The 18,538-nt window shown below is 40.6% G+C and overlaps 2 protein-coding genes across 34 annotated transcripts in view; one reads left to right on the forward strand and one right to left on the reverse strand.

Annotated features, from left to right (window-relative positions):
• The window catches only part of cast (calpastatin), a 71,740-nt gene extending 61,286 nt beyond the window's left edge, over window positions 1-10,454 (forward strand). For 29 of the 33 annotated variants that reach the window (XM_035392342.1, XM_035392341.1, XM_035392335.1 and 26 more), the window contains 13 exons: window positions 362-460; window positions 1,168-1,284; window positions 1,520-1,633; window positions 1,993-2,100; window positions 2,419-2,514; window positions 2,972-3,073; window positions 3,369-3,461; window positions 3,869-3,919; window positions 4,046-4,186; window positions 5,203-5,346; window positions 7,091-7,123; window positions 7,966-8,076; window positions 8,421-10,454. In XM_035392342.1, coding sequence (XP_035248233.1) covers window positions 362-460; window positions 1,168-1,284; window positions 1,520-1,633; window positions 1,993-2,100; window positions 2,419-2,514; window positions 2,972-3,073; window positions 3,369-3,461; window positions 3,869-3,919; window positions 4,046-4,186; window positions 5,203-5,346; window positions 7,091-7,123; window positions 7,966-8,067 — 1,200 coding nt within the window. In that variant the 3' untranslated portion in view covers window positions 8,068-8,076; window positions 8,421-10,454. The remainder of the gene's footprint in view (window positions 1-361; window positions 461-1,167; window positions 1,285-1,519; window positions 1,634-1,992; window positions 2,101-2,418; window positions 2,515-2,971; window positions 3,074-3,368; window positions 3,462-3,868; window positions 3,920-4,045; window positions 4,187-5,202; window positions 5,347-7,090; window positions 7,124-7,965; window positions 8,077-8,420) is intronic. The other 4 variants (XM_035392336.1, XM_035392338.1, XM_035392366.1 and 1 more) reach the window with 4 other exon arrangements.
• A 409-nt stretch (window positions 10,455-10,863) lies between these two features.
• On the reverse strand, window positions 10,864-14,887 carry cd8a (CD8a molecule). Its single transcript, XM_035392372.1, has 7 exons — window positions 14,768-14,887; window positions 13,939-14,259; window positions 13,290-13,403; window positions 12,677-12,781; window positions 12,121-12,160; window positions 11,892-11,953; window positions 10,864-11,565 (listed from the first exon to the last, which is right to left on the reverse strand). The coding sequence occupies exons 1-6, from the start codon at window positions 14,814-14,816 to the stop codon at window positions 11,902-11,904; spliced, it is 681 nt and encodes a 226-aa protein (XP_035248263.1). The 5' UTR covers window positions 14,817-14,887; the 3' UTR covers window positions 10,864-11,565; window positions 11,892-11,901.
• Between the last annotated feature and the right edge of the window lie 3,651 nt (window positions 14,888-18,538).

Below are 18,538 nucleotides of genomic sequence, written 5' to 3' on the forward strand. Positions count from 1 at the left end.
AGTAGTAGTAATGCTCTTAATTTGTGTCTGTTCCTTTTGGGGTAAGTCAATTCGGCTCATAAAACTCAATTCTTTAATTGAAAAATTCATTATAGAATACGATTTTTCAGTTAATTTCCTGATTTGACTTAATTGGTGATGTGTGAAAATCATGAAGAGAGAAAAAAAATCATGTTTATTTGAACTATACTTCTTGAATTTCATGTAGAAATTTAATTTAAAAGAACTGAATGTTGGCTGTAGAACTGCCTTTGCGCAGTGTGTTCTGGGTCAGTCCTGTATTTATTGTGTCTGTGAAGAAAAGGGCCTTTGTGTTTCTGGGTCTCACATCTCCCCCCTCCTGCCGTGACCCCGTGGTCAGTCCATGTCTCTGGACGCTCTGAGTGCTCTAGGGGACCTGCTGCCAGACGCCGAACCCGTACCGGAGCCCCCCAAAATCCGCCCCGAGGACATGGTCAAGGTACTGACACAGCCTAGTGCATCAGGGTGACTGATCCACTGCTTCCACCCTGTGAAGGAGAGACTGCTTTTCTGTTGAATGTCCAGGATTGGTTAGGATGTCATTTGTTTCTTTCTGTAAATCTTTAAAGAGATTATTTTTATCAGTGGAAACCTTGCATGTAAGATTGCATTGTTTTCCAGTCGAAACCATATATAGTTGCTCACCATTAGTGTTCACTGCTAGACATTGTCAAGGTCAAGCATCAGACCTGTGGGTTCGTAACAACCATTTTGAGAACCAAATGACCTTCCTGCTTTTTAAATATGAAGGAATATTACCTTAAACTCACAACTGTCCTCTCGATTTCTGTGTCTGGGAGATCTCGGTTGGCATAGTAATGAGGGTTTTGTCTTTGTCTTTCATGAATCAAGCAGGATCAAGAAAGTCGATGCGTTCACTGAACATTTTTAAACACCGTGTTAAGAACCCGGAGCCGAACATCTGTATTAAATTGAATGTCTGTGGTTTGAGTCTTGGCAAGAACTTGACTCCATTTTACCCAGGTCTGCACAAAATGGCTGAATATCTGTTTGTGTGTGTGTGTGTGTGTGTGTGTGTGTGCGCGCGTGTGTGTTCATGTGTGCGTACGTGTGTCTGTGTGTACGTACGTGCGTGCGTGTGTGTGTGTGTGTATGCACGTGTGCGCGTGTGCGTGTGCATCACAGGTGGATAAGTTGACGTCGGAGGAGGCCGTGAGAGTTGGAGAGAGGGAGGACACCCTTCCTCCAGACTACAGGTTCAAAGAGGAGGACCGGAAACATCTGCCCCCTCCCAAAATTGAGGTAAAAACACTTACAGACTGACAGACACTCCCTTACACCCTCCCTCTTTACACACACGCCTGTGAAAGACCAAAATGATGACACATCATCACAGGCAAAACACAGGGGTCACAATTTTGTCTGTGGTCAAAATCTCTAAAATGTAATATCCCATCACTGGGTTGCCTTGACAACGCACACCATCCAGGTTTAATATTTACTTTGCATTACTGTCTCCTGTCCCCTCCCCCCTCAGCCCTCTCTGGATGCAGGGGAAGCTCTGGACATCCTGGCTGGAGGTTTTGATGCCCCTGCAGTCGCCCCCACTGTGCAGGCCCCACTACCCCCCTCCACAAAGGCCCCCAAACAGGTATAAGCACCCCTTTGCTGCAGAGACCCAGTACCCAAATAGATTTTCACTTATCTGTTCATAAACAGAAATAGCTCATTAAATTTCATATTGATTGTATTCTGATGTAGGTTATTCTACTCACGTCATGAAATAGCCCATTAAATGAAATCCAAATAGTGTCAAACCTAACTATGTTCTTACAGTAATTAACAGTGTATATTAAGAATATGCAACTTCATTTAAATTAACAGCTATTTAATGAACATTCTACCCCTCTCTACCCCACTCTACCCCTCTCTACCCCACTCTGCTCCTCTCTACCCCATTCTACTTCTCTTGACCTCTCTGTCCTTCATTCTACCCCATCTACCCTTCAGCCCTCTAAGGGTACAGTAGATCATGTTGCCCCCCCCTCTGGAAAGGTATCCACATGCTATGCTTCTCCTCCGGGGGTTAAGATGCCCCCCGTAAAACCCGTCAAGAAGGTAAGAGCCCCCCCCCTCGGTATAAGGTCTTGGCTCAGGTCTGACCAGGTCATGCATGTATTCAAATAAAACCCTTCAGCAGTTCAGTGCTGTCAGTAATCTTCTCTCACTTTAATATAATAACATTTTTTATATTCATTTGAACTCCCTGATGTGTTCTTTGTACATTCCAGGCGTCTGGAATTTTTACAAAATTGTTTTCCTTAAAATTAAGAGCTGGATGGTTGGAATTGTATGAATGTTATTGGGTAACATTCTTCAAGGGTCTCTGTGCTGCTATGTCACCAAATTTGAGCCTCACCGTCCTCTCTCTCTCAGCCTGTCTCTCAGCCTGACTCTGACTTTTCCCTGGACGCACTGGTGGATGATGTCGTCACCCCCACAGCCGCCTCCGCTGTCCAAGGCGCTCCTCAGGTGCGGACACCCTAACCAGAATCTCCATGGCGATGGGTCTATGTACCGTTCCAGGAGATTGTTCCAAGTATTTTCCAGCTAGTTTATTACCCTCAGCTATAACCTGATCAATCTGGTTTTTGCCCCTTTTTTGTCATTCTGTTACTATGTAAAGTGTCTTTGTGACAGTGTTCTGTAAACTCCATACAAATTCAATTGGATTTGATTTGAATATCCCAATATGCATCACAATAATGTGCATGCGCATACAGATTTATGGTCTGCATATACATATCTACGTGTGCATGCATGTGTGCGTGCGTGCGTGAGAGAGTGTGTGTGTTTGTGCGTGCCTGTGTGCGTGCGTGAGAGAGTGTGTGTGTTTGTGCGTGCCTGTGTTGGTGTAAGAATTAAGAGCCAGAATAGCATCACTGGGCACTCTTTAATGTGTACATGTTGATTTTGAATTTGTCTCCAGTTGTCAGATGCTTCAGATGCTATGGATGCCCTTTCAGACACCCTGAAGGACATCGCCCCTGCTCCAGCACCTGCCCCCGTCCCTGTCAAAGATGTTGTCAAGGTGTCCCTCTGATTTGAGCCACACACACACAAATAATGAATCTGTTTAATCAATAATATTATGAATCCATTTTCCCCATTGTTTGGCAAATGCTCTTTGTATTGTGCTTTTGCATCAGGGCTATAATAATAATAATTATTGTTGTTGTTATTGTCACTGTTATTATAACAATAATAATATCAATAAAATGTGGACAGAGCTTTCCAATGCCATCTGCGCCCATTCAAGGAACCAACCTCTAACCCAGGGTTACTGACCCTCTCCCTCATCGTGTGTGCTGTTCTATCCATTTCAGGAGAAGAAAGTAGTGGAAGAGAAAGTCATAAAGATGGGCGAGAGAGACGACACCCTCCCACCCGAATTTCAGCTCACGGAGAAGGAGCGCAAGGTACTGAGAAACACGAGGGGTTATCTTACTCCCCCCCCCCCCCCCCCCCGAGTACTTAATAAATTAATGACGTGGTACAGACCATGGCTCCACTGCAATTGATTTACCACTTGCTGTATATACATGAGTAATACATCTAAAAGAATCGGTCGCACTAAGTGTGCATCTGGTTGCGTATTAGTCCCAGAGTACTTGGACAATAAATGAATGAAGTGGTACACTCGATGGCACCAGTGCAATTGAATACATATATAGCCTGCATGAATAATACATATGCTGAATCAATAGAATATGAATACGAATTTGTTGCCGTTGTCTCACTTGCATCTTTTTAGCTCAGTTTTTTTAATGTCCCAGTTTAATCAGAAAGGTTGCAAGCATTAATGTGGCTTTGTTTTTGTTTTCAGGAAATGGAGAAGGAGAAGGCCAAGGCCAAGGCAGACGTTAGACCCAAGAAGGTTTGACATAAAAATAACTTTTATTGACCATTCAGGGAGTTAAATGGAATATTTCTCACTTTCCTTTGTGTCTACTCTTCCACGTTTGGACATGGGCCTCAGTTGCTCCTCTCCTTGTCCCTGCAGAAGTCCATTGACGATGATGCGGCCCTTGATCTTCTGTCTGGTGACTTCTCAACACCGGCTGCTCCGGCTGCTGTGGCTGCGTCAGCTGCTCCAAAGACGCAGTCGGCTGCCTGCCCTGCAGAGACTATGCCCGGCGAGAAGGTTCTGTGCCTGCAAACTGCAGCTCTTCTTATTTACAACCTTAAAAGCGTCTGAAGCTCTTTTTATCATAACATTTTAAAAAATACCTGACAAGCAGGAAAGAACCTTAATGAGGAATGTTTGGTATACACTACATGGCGAAAAGTATGGGGACACCTGACATCTCTTCCAAAATGATGGGCATTAATGTGGAGCTGGTCCATGCTTTGCTGCTATAACAACCTCCACTCTTCTGGGAAGGCTTTATGCTAGATGTTAGAGCATTGCTGCATTCAGTCAGAAGAGCATTAGTGAGGTTGGGCACTGATTGAGCGATTAGGCCTGGCTCGCAGTTGTTGGCTTTGCCGTTGATCCCAAAGGTGTTGGTCAGGGCTCTGTGCAGGCCAGTCAAGTCCTTCCACACCGTTCTCAACCAAACCATTTCTATATGGACCTCACTGTGTGCCCAGGGGCATTTTCATGCTGAAACAGGAAAGGGCCTTTCCCAAGATGTTGGGGAACTTTGGGGCCTCACCCAAACCATGAAAAATAGCCCCAGACCAAGGGGTGTCAAGATACTTTTGGTCATATAGTGTAAGTGTAAATCCATAAAAAACATTGAATAGAGACTTGGTTATATGTGTTAAAGTGGTAAATTGAATAAAGAGGTTGATTGGTTTGACTTAATGATTGAGCAGTTATTAGATTAATTGATTGTACAGTTGGTTGAGTAATCGATGCATTGGTTTTTAATCATTTGTTCTGGGAATTGCCTGAGTGATTATTTAATATATTGATTGATTGATTTGTTGAGTTGTTGACTGGTTGAGTTTGTTGGATTCATTAGTTGGTTGATTCAATGAGAGAGTTATTCATGGATGGATTAATAATTTATTTACTGTTGATTTATTTACTGTTTGCTGATTATGGTTGTTTCATGGAATGATAAATTGAGTCACAGCTTCATTAATGTATTGGTTTATTTATTGAGCGATTCATTTCTTTTGCACTGACTGGTTGGATTTTTTGTTGTACAGGGCCCTGTCCTGGATGCCTTGTCGAGCACCCTGCTGCCGGACACCCCAGGGTTCAGACCCAAGCAGAGTCCTGTTGGGGAAAAACCCAAACAAAGTCCTGTGGGGGACAAACCCAAACAGAGTCCTGTGGGGGACAAACCCAAGGTAGGATGGGATACAAGGGGGTGGGGGGAGGTCAAGGCATTGCAACAGTCAGTCATTTAGGCACAAGTTCACCCAGTCATCCAGACACAAGTTCCCTCAGTCTTTAAAACACAAGTTCACCCAGTCATTCAGACACAAGGTCCATTTATTAAGGCACAAGTTCATTCTAGTCATTCAGGCATAAGTTCATCCAGTCATCAAGGCACAAGGTCACACAGTCATTAAGGCACAAGATCACCCAGTCATCAAGGCACAAGGTCTCCTAGTCATTAAGACACAAGGTAATCTAGTCATTAAGGCACAAGATTATCTAGTCAATAAGGTACCCAGGACTCTGATAAAATAAGAATCAGAGTTTCTTCAACCCCTGCTTCATTTTGGAACTGTCCTTCAACACATCCTCCCCTCTCAGATAAGTTGGTTTCTTCCGAAGTAGTTCTGCAATGTAGTGTTGTTACGGTTGCTCTCAAGCACCCGCAAACACAACAAAGCCAAAACCAAGGTTTCCCAAAACTAACCAATAACTTTAATTTACTACACATATGAGAAACCAAAGTAGCTGCAAAACATAAGATAAAATCAAGACCCGGCCGTGGTCGAGAGGTGAGGAGAGAAAGCCCCCCATCTTTGAGAAGCCGACTCCAGGCTTCTTAAAAGGGCACCGCCACAGGTGCTCTCAATTACCTGTAACGAGACAAACGCATGTGTCCAAACGGCCAGCGCCCCCACCTGAGGCGGAGGGACGTAACAAATGTTTAGTGCGTGGCACCCTGTATTTCAAGGTTGTGGGTTTGAATCCTTCAGCATGGTGCTTTGCCACATTCGCTCAACTGTTTTAGCAATATTAGATGTGTAAGTGGGCTGGCAAGTGTACATGTGTCAGAAGTTCTGTGATTGACACATGGTTAAGTGTTCCTCGCCAGGCTAGTAATGTTAAACTAGTAACGTGAGAAGCAATACTCCCTCAAACGTCTGAAATACGGGACGATGAGCGGCTGCCAAAACTTAAACACTGCCTTTCCCTGCCGTTGCCGTTTACTGTTGTATCTGGTATATAGTCCTTTGGAGCAAGGGAGACCTGTGGTCTGAGGTCGGGTTGACTTCGTAGACGCAAACATGCACGTGCTCAGCTTGTCGCTAGGCATGAGAAGGCTGGGCTAACGCATCGCTGCTGAGTATGGTTGGCGGCCTTTTGCGACGTGACTACGCCGTTAGGCTGAGAGTACCACACCGTTGAGATCCGACCTGCCTCCAGGGAATGCGACGCACGTCGAGACATGGGGCACCATCTGTATGGCGGCCAACACACTGGCTCAACGCTCCTATACAAGTCCCCCCGCCGCCCCCCGCGTAGCTTGGGGTTCGAGCACCCGCCAGGGCGTTTTCTGTACTAATCCTTTCTCTGACTGAACCCCTCGACTTTTCATTGAAAAGGAGGGAAGAACTGTCCGCTCTCCTTTTAAAGGAAAATGTAACCGGGATTTCCCAAAATAGAACTGAACGGTGGGAAAAAACACGGCTATGGTACGTATTCGGAGTAGCTGAAGCGCCGTGCTCGTCTGCATGCGGATGACAGCCATATGCCATACTCTTTCAAATTTAACGGTGCTAATGGCTTCGTGTGAATATTAACATGGGGTAATATAGCCCTGTAGTGCACTTGTGGTGCAGGTTGGGACTTGTCAATGCTGTGAAAGTGCATTATGGGAAATCTGACAGAGCGGTGGATATATCATCATTGCAGGCCAAGAGTGGGAAATCAAAGTCTAGATCAAAGGTAAGACCTGGCACGTTAAATGGCATGCCAAGTATATATGTCCAGCAGTGATAAAGTCCACCTCTACTAAGTCTGATAGACTAACAACACTAAATATCATCTTAAGCACTTGTGTTTTGATTTGTGTTCAGCATGAGCATGGACTAGACATAAACCAGCGTCTAACCTTCGTACCAATGCCTAACCTGCGTCACAAAGCCAAGGATTACATCGGGATGCTGAACTTGAGTTGGTCTATTTTGGGATTTCAGTTTAACGTGCTCTCTTTAATTATTTAGATCTAGTCGATCTAGTCATTTCTAAGATCTGCGACTTTCGGTAGTGTTACAGCTGCATGCTGCACGTGCTCTACGTGGAAATGTTTTAATGTGGTATACTATAGGGGTGAACCAGCCGTGGTGTATATACAGTTGTATAGATAATTAAGCTGGAATAATTGGTTTGAACCAAAAACCAGCGCGCATGCACACACACACACACGTACACACACATACTGTACATACCCACACACACACACCTCCAGATCTGAATTTATCTCTTAATAGAGACACATGTATCATTGCTTCTCAGAAGGTAAGTCACACCACCGTATAGCAGTGGATGGTTCCCAACACTGTTCCTGGAGATCTACTATCCTGTAGCTTTTCATTTCAACCACAATTTGGGACACCTCATTCTACTAATTAGCAGCTCAACAAAGATCCCTAGCTGTTGAATGAGGGTGTGCTTCGTTAGGGGTTGGAGTGAAAGCCTAACAGGACAGTAGATCTCCAGGAGCAGGATTGGGAGCCCCTTCCGCATGGAGTTTACCCACTGAAATCCGCTCAACCCTCCGTTTGCAGAAGCAGGCGGTGGCGGACACGTCGGCCATTGACGAGCTGTCTGGGCAGCTGGGGTCCGACGTGGTGTCCACCTCCCCAGCCAAGAAGAGCAGTAAAAGCTAGATCTGTAAGGTAAGGTGAGAGCCTGGACCAGCTCATTTAAACACCGGGACCACTGTGGCAGCGGGTGATGTTCAGTTCCTTTTCATATCCTGGTATTATATCTCAAGTGCAAACTGAATTAACATTTATGAAGATTTTAAGGAAGTCCTCATTTTTCCTGGAACTTTTCCTATAATTTTCCTTTCAGGTCCGATATGTTCCAGTACATCAATCTTGCATAGATATCAATTAACATTCTAAAATAATAAGGGGATTTATGGTGTCAGCTACTCTCACTGATATGTGTAATTGTATGATTGTTGTAGGAAACAGTCTGCATTTTACAACGTGTTTTTTTTTTCTCCCCCATGCAGGTTTCAAGTGCCAAATACCTTCCCTACCACCTGGATGGAGAGCAGAGGTCACTATGGCGAACTCCTCTGAAAAAAACTGTTCTTTTTTATTTTTGAAGAGTGAAACATATAGAAGATAAAGACAAAAAACACACTCACGCTCTACGAGACACGCATTTTCCTGCTTGATTTTGTGCATGACGGATGGCTTCGGGTTTTTTTTTTTTTTTGTCCCCCCCCCTCCCCCCTCCCCCCTCCAAGGCTTCTGCAGTTTTTGCGCGAGCAATTTGACTTTCTTTTCATGGGTCCTGTGGGGAATTATGTGTGTAATGTCCATCTGAAAACTTACTTGTCCTTAGCCTGTGCGGGAAAAGGGTGGGAGCCGTCGCCAGCGACCAGACGAATGTCCTTTGATCTGTCCGCACATCGCTCTTTTGACGTTTCTGTCGCGTTTCAGAAGCGTTGCACTAACGTTGTGCGGAAGCTGGCCGCGCGACATTGCGGCGGTGGGGGTGAAGGTAACAAGTTTACTCGTAGAGATTGAGACTGTTTTTTCAGTCTGGAATCACGAAGAGAAGAAACTGTCAGGTGTTTTAGGGTGTCCTGGTCCAGGTGGCGAAATTCTGTACAGAATTCACCGATCTTCGTATGTGATCGGTTGTTGATTTATATTGGGCAAAGGGAAAGAAATTCAGATGAAAGCCGTTCAGATCGATGAAGCACGACTCCCTGAAACACACTCGACGGTTGTCCTCTACTATGCACATAAAGACACTAGTGTACAGCACCATGTGTACAGGTAATACATGCGTTTAGTTTATCTTGTCATTTATCTGATTTAGTACCTTTTTGAATCATGCTAATAATTTTCATTTCTTTTCATTCTTTCGCATAATATATGAAAGGGTTTGCTGATTGGGTTTTCGATGCATGTCTTCATTTCTAAGTGCACTTAAGAGAATCGGGACAACCCCTTAGTGTACACGTGCGATTTTGAGTTTGGGTGAAGGTGTAACTCGCCTGTAAGTGTTGTTACATTGCCTACATACTATCATATTAGAGAGAGCTGTCCACTAAGCAATATTATATATCAGTTTTATAGAAAGCATTCAAATATGGAGTTTGGTCATACACCTGCTTATTGCCATGGCTACATGACGGTTATGGGTCTTTCGTTAATGTTCGTTCTATCCCAAGAAGAGATGTTGTGCCATGGTTATGAAAATGAGTTGTTTTTTTTCTGCAAATTTCCAACCTACTGGTAATGTTTTTGAGAATATATGATAGTATTTGTTGAGAGGAACATCTTAATGAAAATAACAAGTATAATAAATTTAAATTTAAAAAAAAACATGACCCAGCTGGGTTTCCATTAGAGGGGCTAAATATTAGGCTACATGCTCAGACTTCTAGAACTTTAAAGGTGAATGTGTGTACATGGTATTATTTAATGGATTACAGCAAAAGCAGAGGAATGTCATACACCATTTTTATTTTTCTACAAGGAGCTACTGTTTACCATTTATTTTATGGAATGCCAAGCAAAAAAATGTTAAGGAAATATTAATAAACGTAGAGGGAGTGGGTCTGTGTGTGTATCTATTACAGAAATGACATGTTACTCGCTTGTCCATGGTTGTCAGAGCTTTTCTATGCTATGATTTTAAATGTTATGTTTGAAATTCATCGATAAGCAAAGCACAAAATGAAAGTAGCCCATTTAAAATGAAGGCTACAGTACTGCAGTAATGTAACAATTAAATTACAAGATTAATTCAGTCAGTCAATCAATTAATGAATCAATTAATCAATCTATGTGTTTTGACGTCTCTTTCTAAATTAACTACACCCCAAGGTAATTCTCTAGAACTCAAGACCTCTGTACTGTCGCGCGGGAAAAGTGATTTAACAGAAAGTGCCTCGTTGCGTTTTGTAAAACATTTTAGATATATTTAATCCTTGTTTTGTTGTGCCTCTGGTTCTTTTATCTCGGTCTTAGTTACAAGACAGAAGTGTTGTATAAAAAGACTACAAGAATAAAAGGAATATAGTTTTGCTGCGTCTTTTGTTAATTGTAATGGGTGTTATGCTGTCACTAAACTTTTGCAATTCCGGTTTTAACCACAAGGGAGAAGCAGAGCTTTCAAGTAAATAGCTACCAAAATACTGTCTATAGGCCACTACCCTGCTGTTTCCCGAACTGTGAGTCGGCCCACTGTGGGTCGCGAGATAATTATGAAGAAACTCATATAAACTCTTTCGATCGACAGTCACATGAGTCAAATGAAACGCGGCACGAAGTGCAAATCTCCTGTGATTGTACGTTCCATGCTTTCGGCATGTAGGCTACGAAAATGCAATGTCATATTTGAAAATGTATTAAATATTTACATTTAATAAAAATTTGAAAACACTGACTCGATAGGCGGTTAGAAATTTTTTGCAGCGGTTCTTCCAGACTATGGCGATTAGTCATTTTCCTTTTATTGACCGCATGAAAATAAATTCCACATAAATCATTGTAGCTATTATACAGTATACAGAATGTTCAGGGTCACATGATAAATTTTGATCAACTTATATTTTTAAAAGATGTTGAAGCAGCCTACAAACCCGCACAGTGTAGCCTAACCTAAATATCGAGCCGTATGATTGGCATAGGAACTATCTAAGATTAACGGTTTAAAAATGTATGCATGTGTAAAAAAAGATTTGGTGGTATCGGTAAATTCTGACAAATATGTTATGCCTAGTTTTTACTGGTTTTAACTGAAAGGCTATTGATGATGCAAAGGAAAGCAAAAGGCTAGCAAATATGAACAAGTAGCCTACTACACTGCAAATGACTGATTAATGATTGAAGACTGATCAATGGTTAAATTAGTGCAGCTTACACGTACATTTCTCCCGGTAAGTTAATTTTTACATTTTGTATTCACCGGCATCAGTTCAAAACTTCCGTTGTGTAGGCTAGCCTATAATAATTTTTTTTTTAATATTGATGGAATTAGGGGAACACTATTATTCGTTTGCCGTTGACAATCATCTGCGCTGCATCCGCTCTGGATGCCAGTGGCTGTCTGCGCATACAGCGGAGTCGTGGGCAGTATCAGTGACGAGCCGCTTTAGGTGGGCCTTCTGTTTCCAAGAAGCTCGATCATCAGCACTGCCAAAAAATAGAAAAGAAAATAGAAATATGTAATAGAAATCTATTGTTGCTACTATCGTAGCCTACTTCTAAAACTACTAGCCTACTACTACTGAGTCTGTGCCCTTAATATTCTCACTTTAAATTCCGTCGTGCTACATTTCATATTTGTGTCAACTGGGGAAAAATATGAAATTTCTGTTTTGATATTTCAACTGCAGTGTATCAAAACCACACAACGCTCTTGAGCTCATATATAAGAGTCGCCTACTAAACACAGGGCTGTATATTGATTTGAATAACTTGTTCAAAGCGTGTGTGTTTTCAGAACGTAGAACGCCTACCTGCTCTGGTTTAGACGTATCTGTCCGGCGTGGCTTGGCGCACTGGTGTGGGATTCCTCGGCCTGCGTGGGTAGATAATTAAACTTTTGGTGATATAGCCACTGTGGTGAGGTTCACTCACTTAACTTCTGCATCAATTAAACTTTTACTTTAACTTTAGGTCTCAATTTAATTACACTACACTATCACTGCGGATCCAGAATTATCAAAGATGACGACGACGACTCACGTTCTTTTATAATGGTGGGGGCATCGCTTCGTTCTTATTCCTGAAAAATAAGGTGGGAAAAAAAGATGATTGATGTATGTCTTCAGCAGCATCATTATGTTGGTAGACGCCTTTAGCCAAATTGTTCATTTTTAGAAAACAGTATAGAGCAACGCTAGAATCAAATAAGGTAGAGTTACACCATAAAACAGGATATGTATCTGTGTAAGGTCCAGACCTGGTCCACATGTTTAAAATATCTAACGTATTTAAATGTCAGTATTAAAAATCATTTAGCATTTTCACAAATTTTCTTACCAACATAGATTTAATGAAATAACGCCTTAACTCCAAATGTTGCTGAAAATAGAACTTTGTTTTAAAATGGCCAGTAATCGGAAGGCATTTTACTAGTGTTCAGAGTCTTAAAGTATTTCACATTATTATTATTCTTTATACCCAGGTCTGGTAACGTCCTATAGTTTTAATTGTATACTGGCTAGGGTATTGACAGGAAAATAACAGGACTGTGAAAAGGTAAGGTAAAAGGGTATGGCTAATGTTGTAAAGGACTCACGGTTGCAGTAACAGATGGTGATGATGAGGATGAGGATGAGTACACCACAACCACCAACCAGAGGGGCAAAAATCATCAGCTCACATTTTATGTTGGGGTGCAACACTGTGGGGGATAAAAACAAAATATTTTTTCGTGTGTGTGTTTCTGCATGTGTGTGTGTATGTGTGTCTCTGTATGTGTGTGCATGTGTGTCTCTGTGTGTGTGTGCATGTGTGTCCCTGCATGTGTGTGTGTGTGTGTGTGTCTGTATGTGTGGCATTGGTTGCGCATGTGTGTGTGTGTGCATGTGTTTGTTCGCATGCACACGTGTGTGCGAGTGTGTGTGCGTTTGTGTGTGTGTGTGTGTGTGTGTCACTGTGCCATATGAAATAGTCTGATGATGCAGTCTGTTTGTGTTCTTCAGTTCCAGTCACCTGAGAACAGGTAATATAATTATCATTGCGTTTGTCTCTTAATGAAAAGAGGAGAAATGAAAGATCTGTCCATCCATCCATCTATCCATCCATTCATTACTTCGTGTGAGCAGGGTAGTAATATAATAGTGCAGGACAGCGGAAATAAATGCGGTAGTGCATTGTGCGCGCTGAATGAATGCTGAATGAAGCCGTACCCTTGGTAACCGCGGGGGTCTGGCACGTGCAGGGAACGGAGGAGCAGGTGATGTCTCTGGGCCTTGGTAATGCGGCGGTGGCTGCTGCCGTAGTCTTTATCGTTGGTCTCGCTTCTGAAGGCAGATCAAGGAGAAATATCCTGTGATTATTTCTATGATTTATGCTTATATATCTATGGAATTCTAATATCTGTACTGCTGCCACTACTACTACTCCTATAAATAATAATAATAATAATACTAACAAAACGCATAATAATAATAATAATAATAATTATTATTATTATTATTATTATTATTCATTGTAGGCATGGTCTTAGATTGTTCTTCCTTATGCCTGCTTGAATTAGTTAAATTGACAGTTCGATTACAAATGATGAGTAAATATTTACATAATTTATATTTAATATGTTATAATAAAAATAATGACATTAAAAACATTATTTTTGTTGTTGTTGTTGTTGTTGTTGATAATAGCAGTAATAGCTGTAGTGGTGTTATCACTAAATATGTTGTTATAAAATAATAATCACAGTCACCATATTATTATAAATATGTTGATGATGATGATAATAATAATAATAATAATTATTATTATTATTATTATTATTATTATTATTATTATTATGCTATTACAGACAGTACTGACCTTGCTTTCCCTGGATGCGAGTCGACTTCCCGAAATGCAACGCATTTTTGTTGAATGAAGCACAACTGTAAATTCCGCTGTCTCGTGCCTTCTGGAACTCTTTCAGAGTTAAGATGTTCTGATTGATCTTTTCAGCGCTGAACAAACTGGCGTAGGGATTCGTCTTTGCTTCGCCCGTTGTAGTAAATGATGCTATAAACTCAATTTTGTCCTCCCGTATTCGGATCCAGTTAATAATATTCCCCTTGCTCGGTGGTTCACATTTTAAATGCACCGTCGCCTTCTCTTCATAAAAGTCAGCGCTTGGCTGTTGATGTGTATCTAAAAACAATAATGAATTTTGTGTTAGTGTGCATAATAAGCCTACGAAATTATGAAAATGTGACGGACTTCATTCCTTATTTGAAGTTTTAGCTGGCAGTTTAGCATGTGTGAATTCTGTGTCAACTGTGCCAGAATAAATGATAGGTACATTTTTCAGTGGCCCTGATAGTTGATATAGGCTATCGTTCATATCACAGGATTAGACAGACTGTGCAGGTTCGATAAAAATAATGATTTATTTATTTATTTATTTATTTTTTAAGAGAGACGCAGCATCTCCTGCGCATATGTGTTCATGTTGCTAATCTGAAGCCTACTTTTGGTGTTTTTTTTATTTTATATTTTGACAACTTCTTTATATCAAAGTGGGCTACCTGTGAATTGTTGGATTATATGCCACGTTTATCGCATATGATAGTAATGAAAACTTCACATAAACTTTATATATATATATATATATATTAGTTTACAAAAAACAATAATAAAATAAAAATTGCATACTTACATTGAAAGATGACCAGAATGACAAATATCCGCTCAAACATTTGCGACATTTTCTTTTCGTGTGCCCATGAGATATTTTCCTCCGAGATGTATTGAGTCTCTCTCTCTCTCTCTCTCTCTCTCTCTCTCTCTCTCTCACACACACACACACACACACACGCGCGCGCGCGCGCCTCAGTCTTCTTGTTAAGGATAGAGTCGAATATTTTTTTTTCATTTTGTGTTTTAGCCTACACTTCACAGCTAAATATCGCGAGAAACTTCATTTGTCAACTTTTAAAATTTGGGAAAATCCACGGGTAGCCTCTCCATAAAACGGCCTGTGGTTGTTCATTTCTGAAATACCAAGAAATAAGCTAAACGACTTTAATTTTAGTGAGATGTGCTTCTGACCTATATCGTATATAAACCTACAGTCAAATTTAATGTAACATTAACATTACATAATGTAGCTATTGTAATAGATAGTCTATAATGAACACGAAGTAGGCTATCGTTTGACGTAATATTTCATTATTTAGGCTGCACTCGTCAGTGAATTACTCGTAGCCTATTCATTGAATGTTTGCGTAACGATGGTGCTTATTGTTAATGCCTTGATTTCCGAAATTATTTGATTTCTTGTAGGCATCATTATTCATTGTATCATCTGGGCCACTGAAAGAGAACCAAATACAAACCAAATAATGACTTGGCGCAGTCTGCGCACATTGAAGTTGTTATTTATTTCTATTGGATTTGTATCAGTTCAGTGAGAATAAAATGTACTCTGCGCAAAATCCATTGATTAGTATTAATTTAACAGTGAATATTTTACTGTAGGGAAAAGAAACAATTATACAGACTACAGCAAACCAACTTGCGCTATATATATATATATATATAATTCCAGCTACATCTAACGCCCTTAGAATCATATGTCTCCCCCCATTCTAGTAAGCAGCTTTCATGCTCCCCACATCCTCAAAAAAAGTCTTACTTAAACGCACCATTAAAGAAAGTGTAATTGCACAAACCTTGCAGAGCATTCCGCGCGCAACGCGGGGTGGTCTGCACGCGCTTGCAGGACTGCAGCCCACCAATCAGCAGCGTTCTGTGCTAAAGTATGAGTTTGCTCTTAACCACAGCCCCGCTGCGTGTCAGGAGCGAGACCCCGGTGAGGTAAAGGCAAGTTCTACTTACTGTAAATACAAATGCACTCGCCTACATGAAAGAACTCATTTTATGCTAAGGAAATAAAAAGAAAGCACCATGTCTTTACATTTTCACTTCGGAGAAATATTATACCTGTATATCGTAATTTGGTTTGGAAAAAATATTTAACATACAGATTTAAGAGATACTATTTTGTCTTTTAGCTGAACTTTTCAGCCTGATTTGATACCCCTTTGAACTGAAATTTTGTTGGTTTAATCCTAAAACGCATCATTTTATTTATCAGTGTCTCTAATAATAAATAATAATAAATAATAAAAATGTATTTATCATTGTAATTACTAAATCAAACATTTTAAGTCCACAAGGAAAAGTCTGTGTGTGTGTGTGTGTAGTGTGTGTGTGTGTGATCAAAGTGTATTGCTCCAGACAAAATAAAATAATTGTTGTACTCTCTTCTTAAATAACTAAGTGATAAACACAAAATCCTTGTCAGTATATTTCTGTGGCATTATTAAATGATGCAAAACCTTGAAAACAAAAAATATGCAAAAAGAAAAGGGTACATGGGACAAACACAAATGCCGTTGCCGTTGGTAGCCCTGCGGACATTGGGCTGGCAGGTATGCCATCCGCCAAATTACGCCTTGGCGGGGTATGCCCCATACATGTACCTTACCAATACAGCACAATGACCACAGACTCTCAGCCCTTAAGAACACTAACTTCTGTACCTTCTGACCTCATGTAAACAGACATAATTCACAAACAACTTCACATGTCTATGCAATGAAGCCCCAAACTTGGGTTATTTTGTCTTTTCACTCCTTCTTTTTCCTGCTGATTACATCATCACAAATGCTCCAGTACCACTATAAATAATTCTCCCCATTGGACTTTCGGCTACATCTGCCAATAACATCATCTCATCTTGTAATTAGCTCGAACCCAAAAAATTCTTGCTGTGAGGCGACAGTGGTACCCACTGCACCACTGTGTTTAATAACACAGTAGATTAATAATTTTAAAAATACAAACAACCTGCATCCCTTGACTATGATTACGCATCACAATGACATTTCAGGGACATACCATTCACTAGCAATCTGACCAAAAGTACTGGGAGTGAAATGTTGTGTTTAACCCCGTGGGTGGGGTAAAAACTAACATGGTGGGGGCTACACCTAACAGTTTTAATAGATTTATGTTAGCACACAGTAAGGCACTTCAATACAATTTTTTAAATATGATACAGTCTTTGATTTATTTTTGTTTACATGCTTATGTTTTTTATGGCCTACTTATATTGGTAAAAATCTATCACAAGGCTGTACATTATTCTCCGGTTTCTGTCTAATGTCTATTTTTGACCCAAACAGCTGTTTCAGTCGATGTCACGTCACCACGTTGAGTTAAATATATTTACGTTGATCGGGTCCGAGTGGAACAAGTCTAATCAATCGATTAATCAACACTGTGTACTGACAACAGGCAGTTAATTCAACTTTTTTAGTAATAATATTTCTGCAAACAAATACAGGTGACTGTTGATTGTTTGTGCTATCTATTCTGCATTGTGTCGCTATGTGTTTTTATTCTTGTCTTTATATTTTGCCACTGTAGGCTATTTTGTGCATTGTATTGTATGTAGACGCTTATGAAATGTCATAATGGAGTCTACTACGTAAAAACACTCGATCTTAGGCCTACAATATCCAGTCACTGGTGGCATACAAAGAGGGGAGGCCGGGGTTAGTTGGCACACTTCTCACTCTTTGCCATATTTCTCAGCATAATATATGTTAGAATATTCTAATCAGTAGCAAATGAAAAGTTAAGGTCTCAGCTATAAATAAGTATATTTAACTGTCCACAAATATTTTCTAAAATTCTCACACTTGTGCCAACCAGCCCCAACACAGGGCTGGTCGGCATGTATTATGGGGTTGGTTGGTTGCTGGAGTTACGAAAAAAGAAGCAACCAATGTAAACGTTGTTTACAAATGTTTCAACATTTGGCAAAGTGCATTGCCTTTTGTCAAAACAAAGCAAAAAATGTAAACAAATTTCCAAATGCCATTTTAAATTGCCATGCACAGACAATCTAATTTATTTAGCAGCTATGGTGAATATAAATGTTTGAAGACATCCTCAGCAAGTCACGTCAGAAAAATGCTACGCTGCCTCCTGCTGTGCTTGAGTGAAATGGCTAGCGTACGTGGTTGTTGGTCTTGCACTTGACCTGGTCTGGCACCAGTACTGCACCATAAAAAAGGTTTTAATGTAACCACAAGGTTACATGGCACCTGGAGCAACTACCTGCCTTCGAAAAATATTCATAAATTATTGATTTGAATATTACTGAATTAGTGAAGTACAGTATAGTTTACATTAAAAGTATTATAAATAAATGATTCATTTGTACACTTGAGGGATGCTGAATTTTACTCCGAGAAAATGAAATTTATATAACAAGCTACAGCAACTGATTTAAAAAAATTTACTGTCAAGGTAAAGAAAAGAGGTAAGGGAGCAGGTTTGAATTTTAAAAGGGTATGTTAGTACAATACATATAATACACAAGCTAATGCATTACCTGTCCTGCCATTACTAAACA

The sequence above is a fragment of the Anguilla anguilla genome, chromosome 14 (genome assembly GCF_013347855.1).
Source record: "Anguilla anguilla isolate fAngAng1 chromosome 14, fAngAng1.pri, whole genome shotgun sequence".
In the NCBI taxonomy this organism is placed as follows: Eukaryota; Metazoa; Chordata; class Actinopteri; order Anguilliformes; family Anguillidae; genus Anguilla; species Anguilla anguilla.

Coding starts and splice junctions, on each gene's coding strand:
- cd8a (XM_035392372.1), bottom strand. CDS start 14,816: ATGTCGCAAATGTTTGAGCGGATATTTGTCATTCTGGTCATCTTTCAA. Junction 12,782..13,289: donor GACCCCCGCGGTTACCAAGG/GTACGGCTTCAT, acceptor TATCCCCCACAG/TGTTGCACCCCAACATAAAA. Junction 11,954..12,120: donor CCCCACCATTATAAAAGAAC/GTGAGTCGTCGT, acceptor CTACCCACGCAG/GCCGAGGAATCCCACACCAG.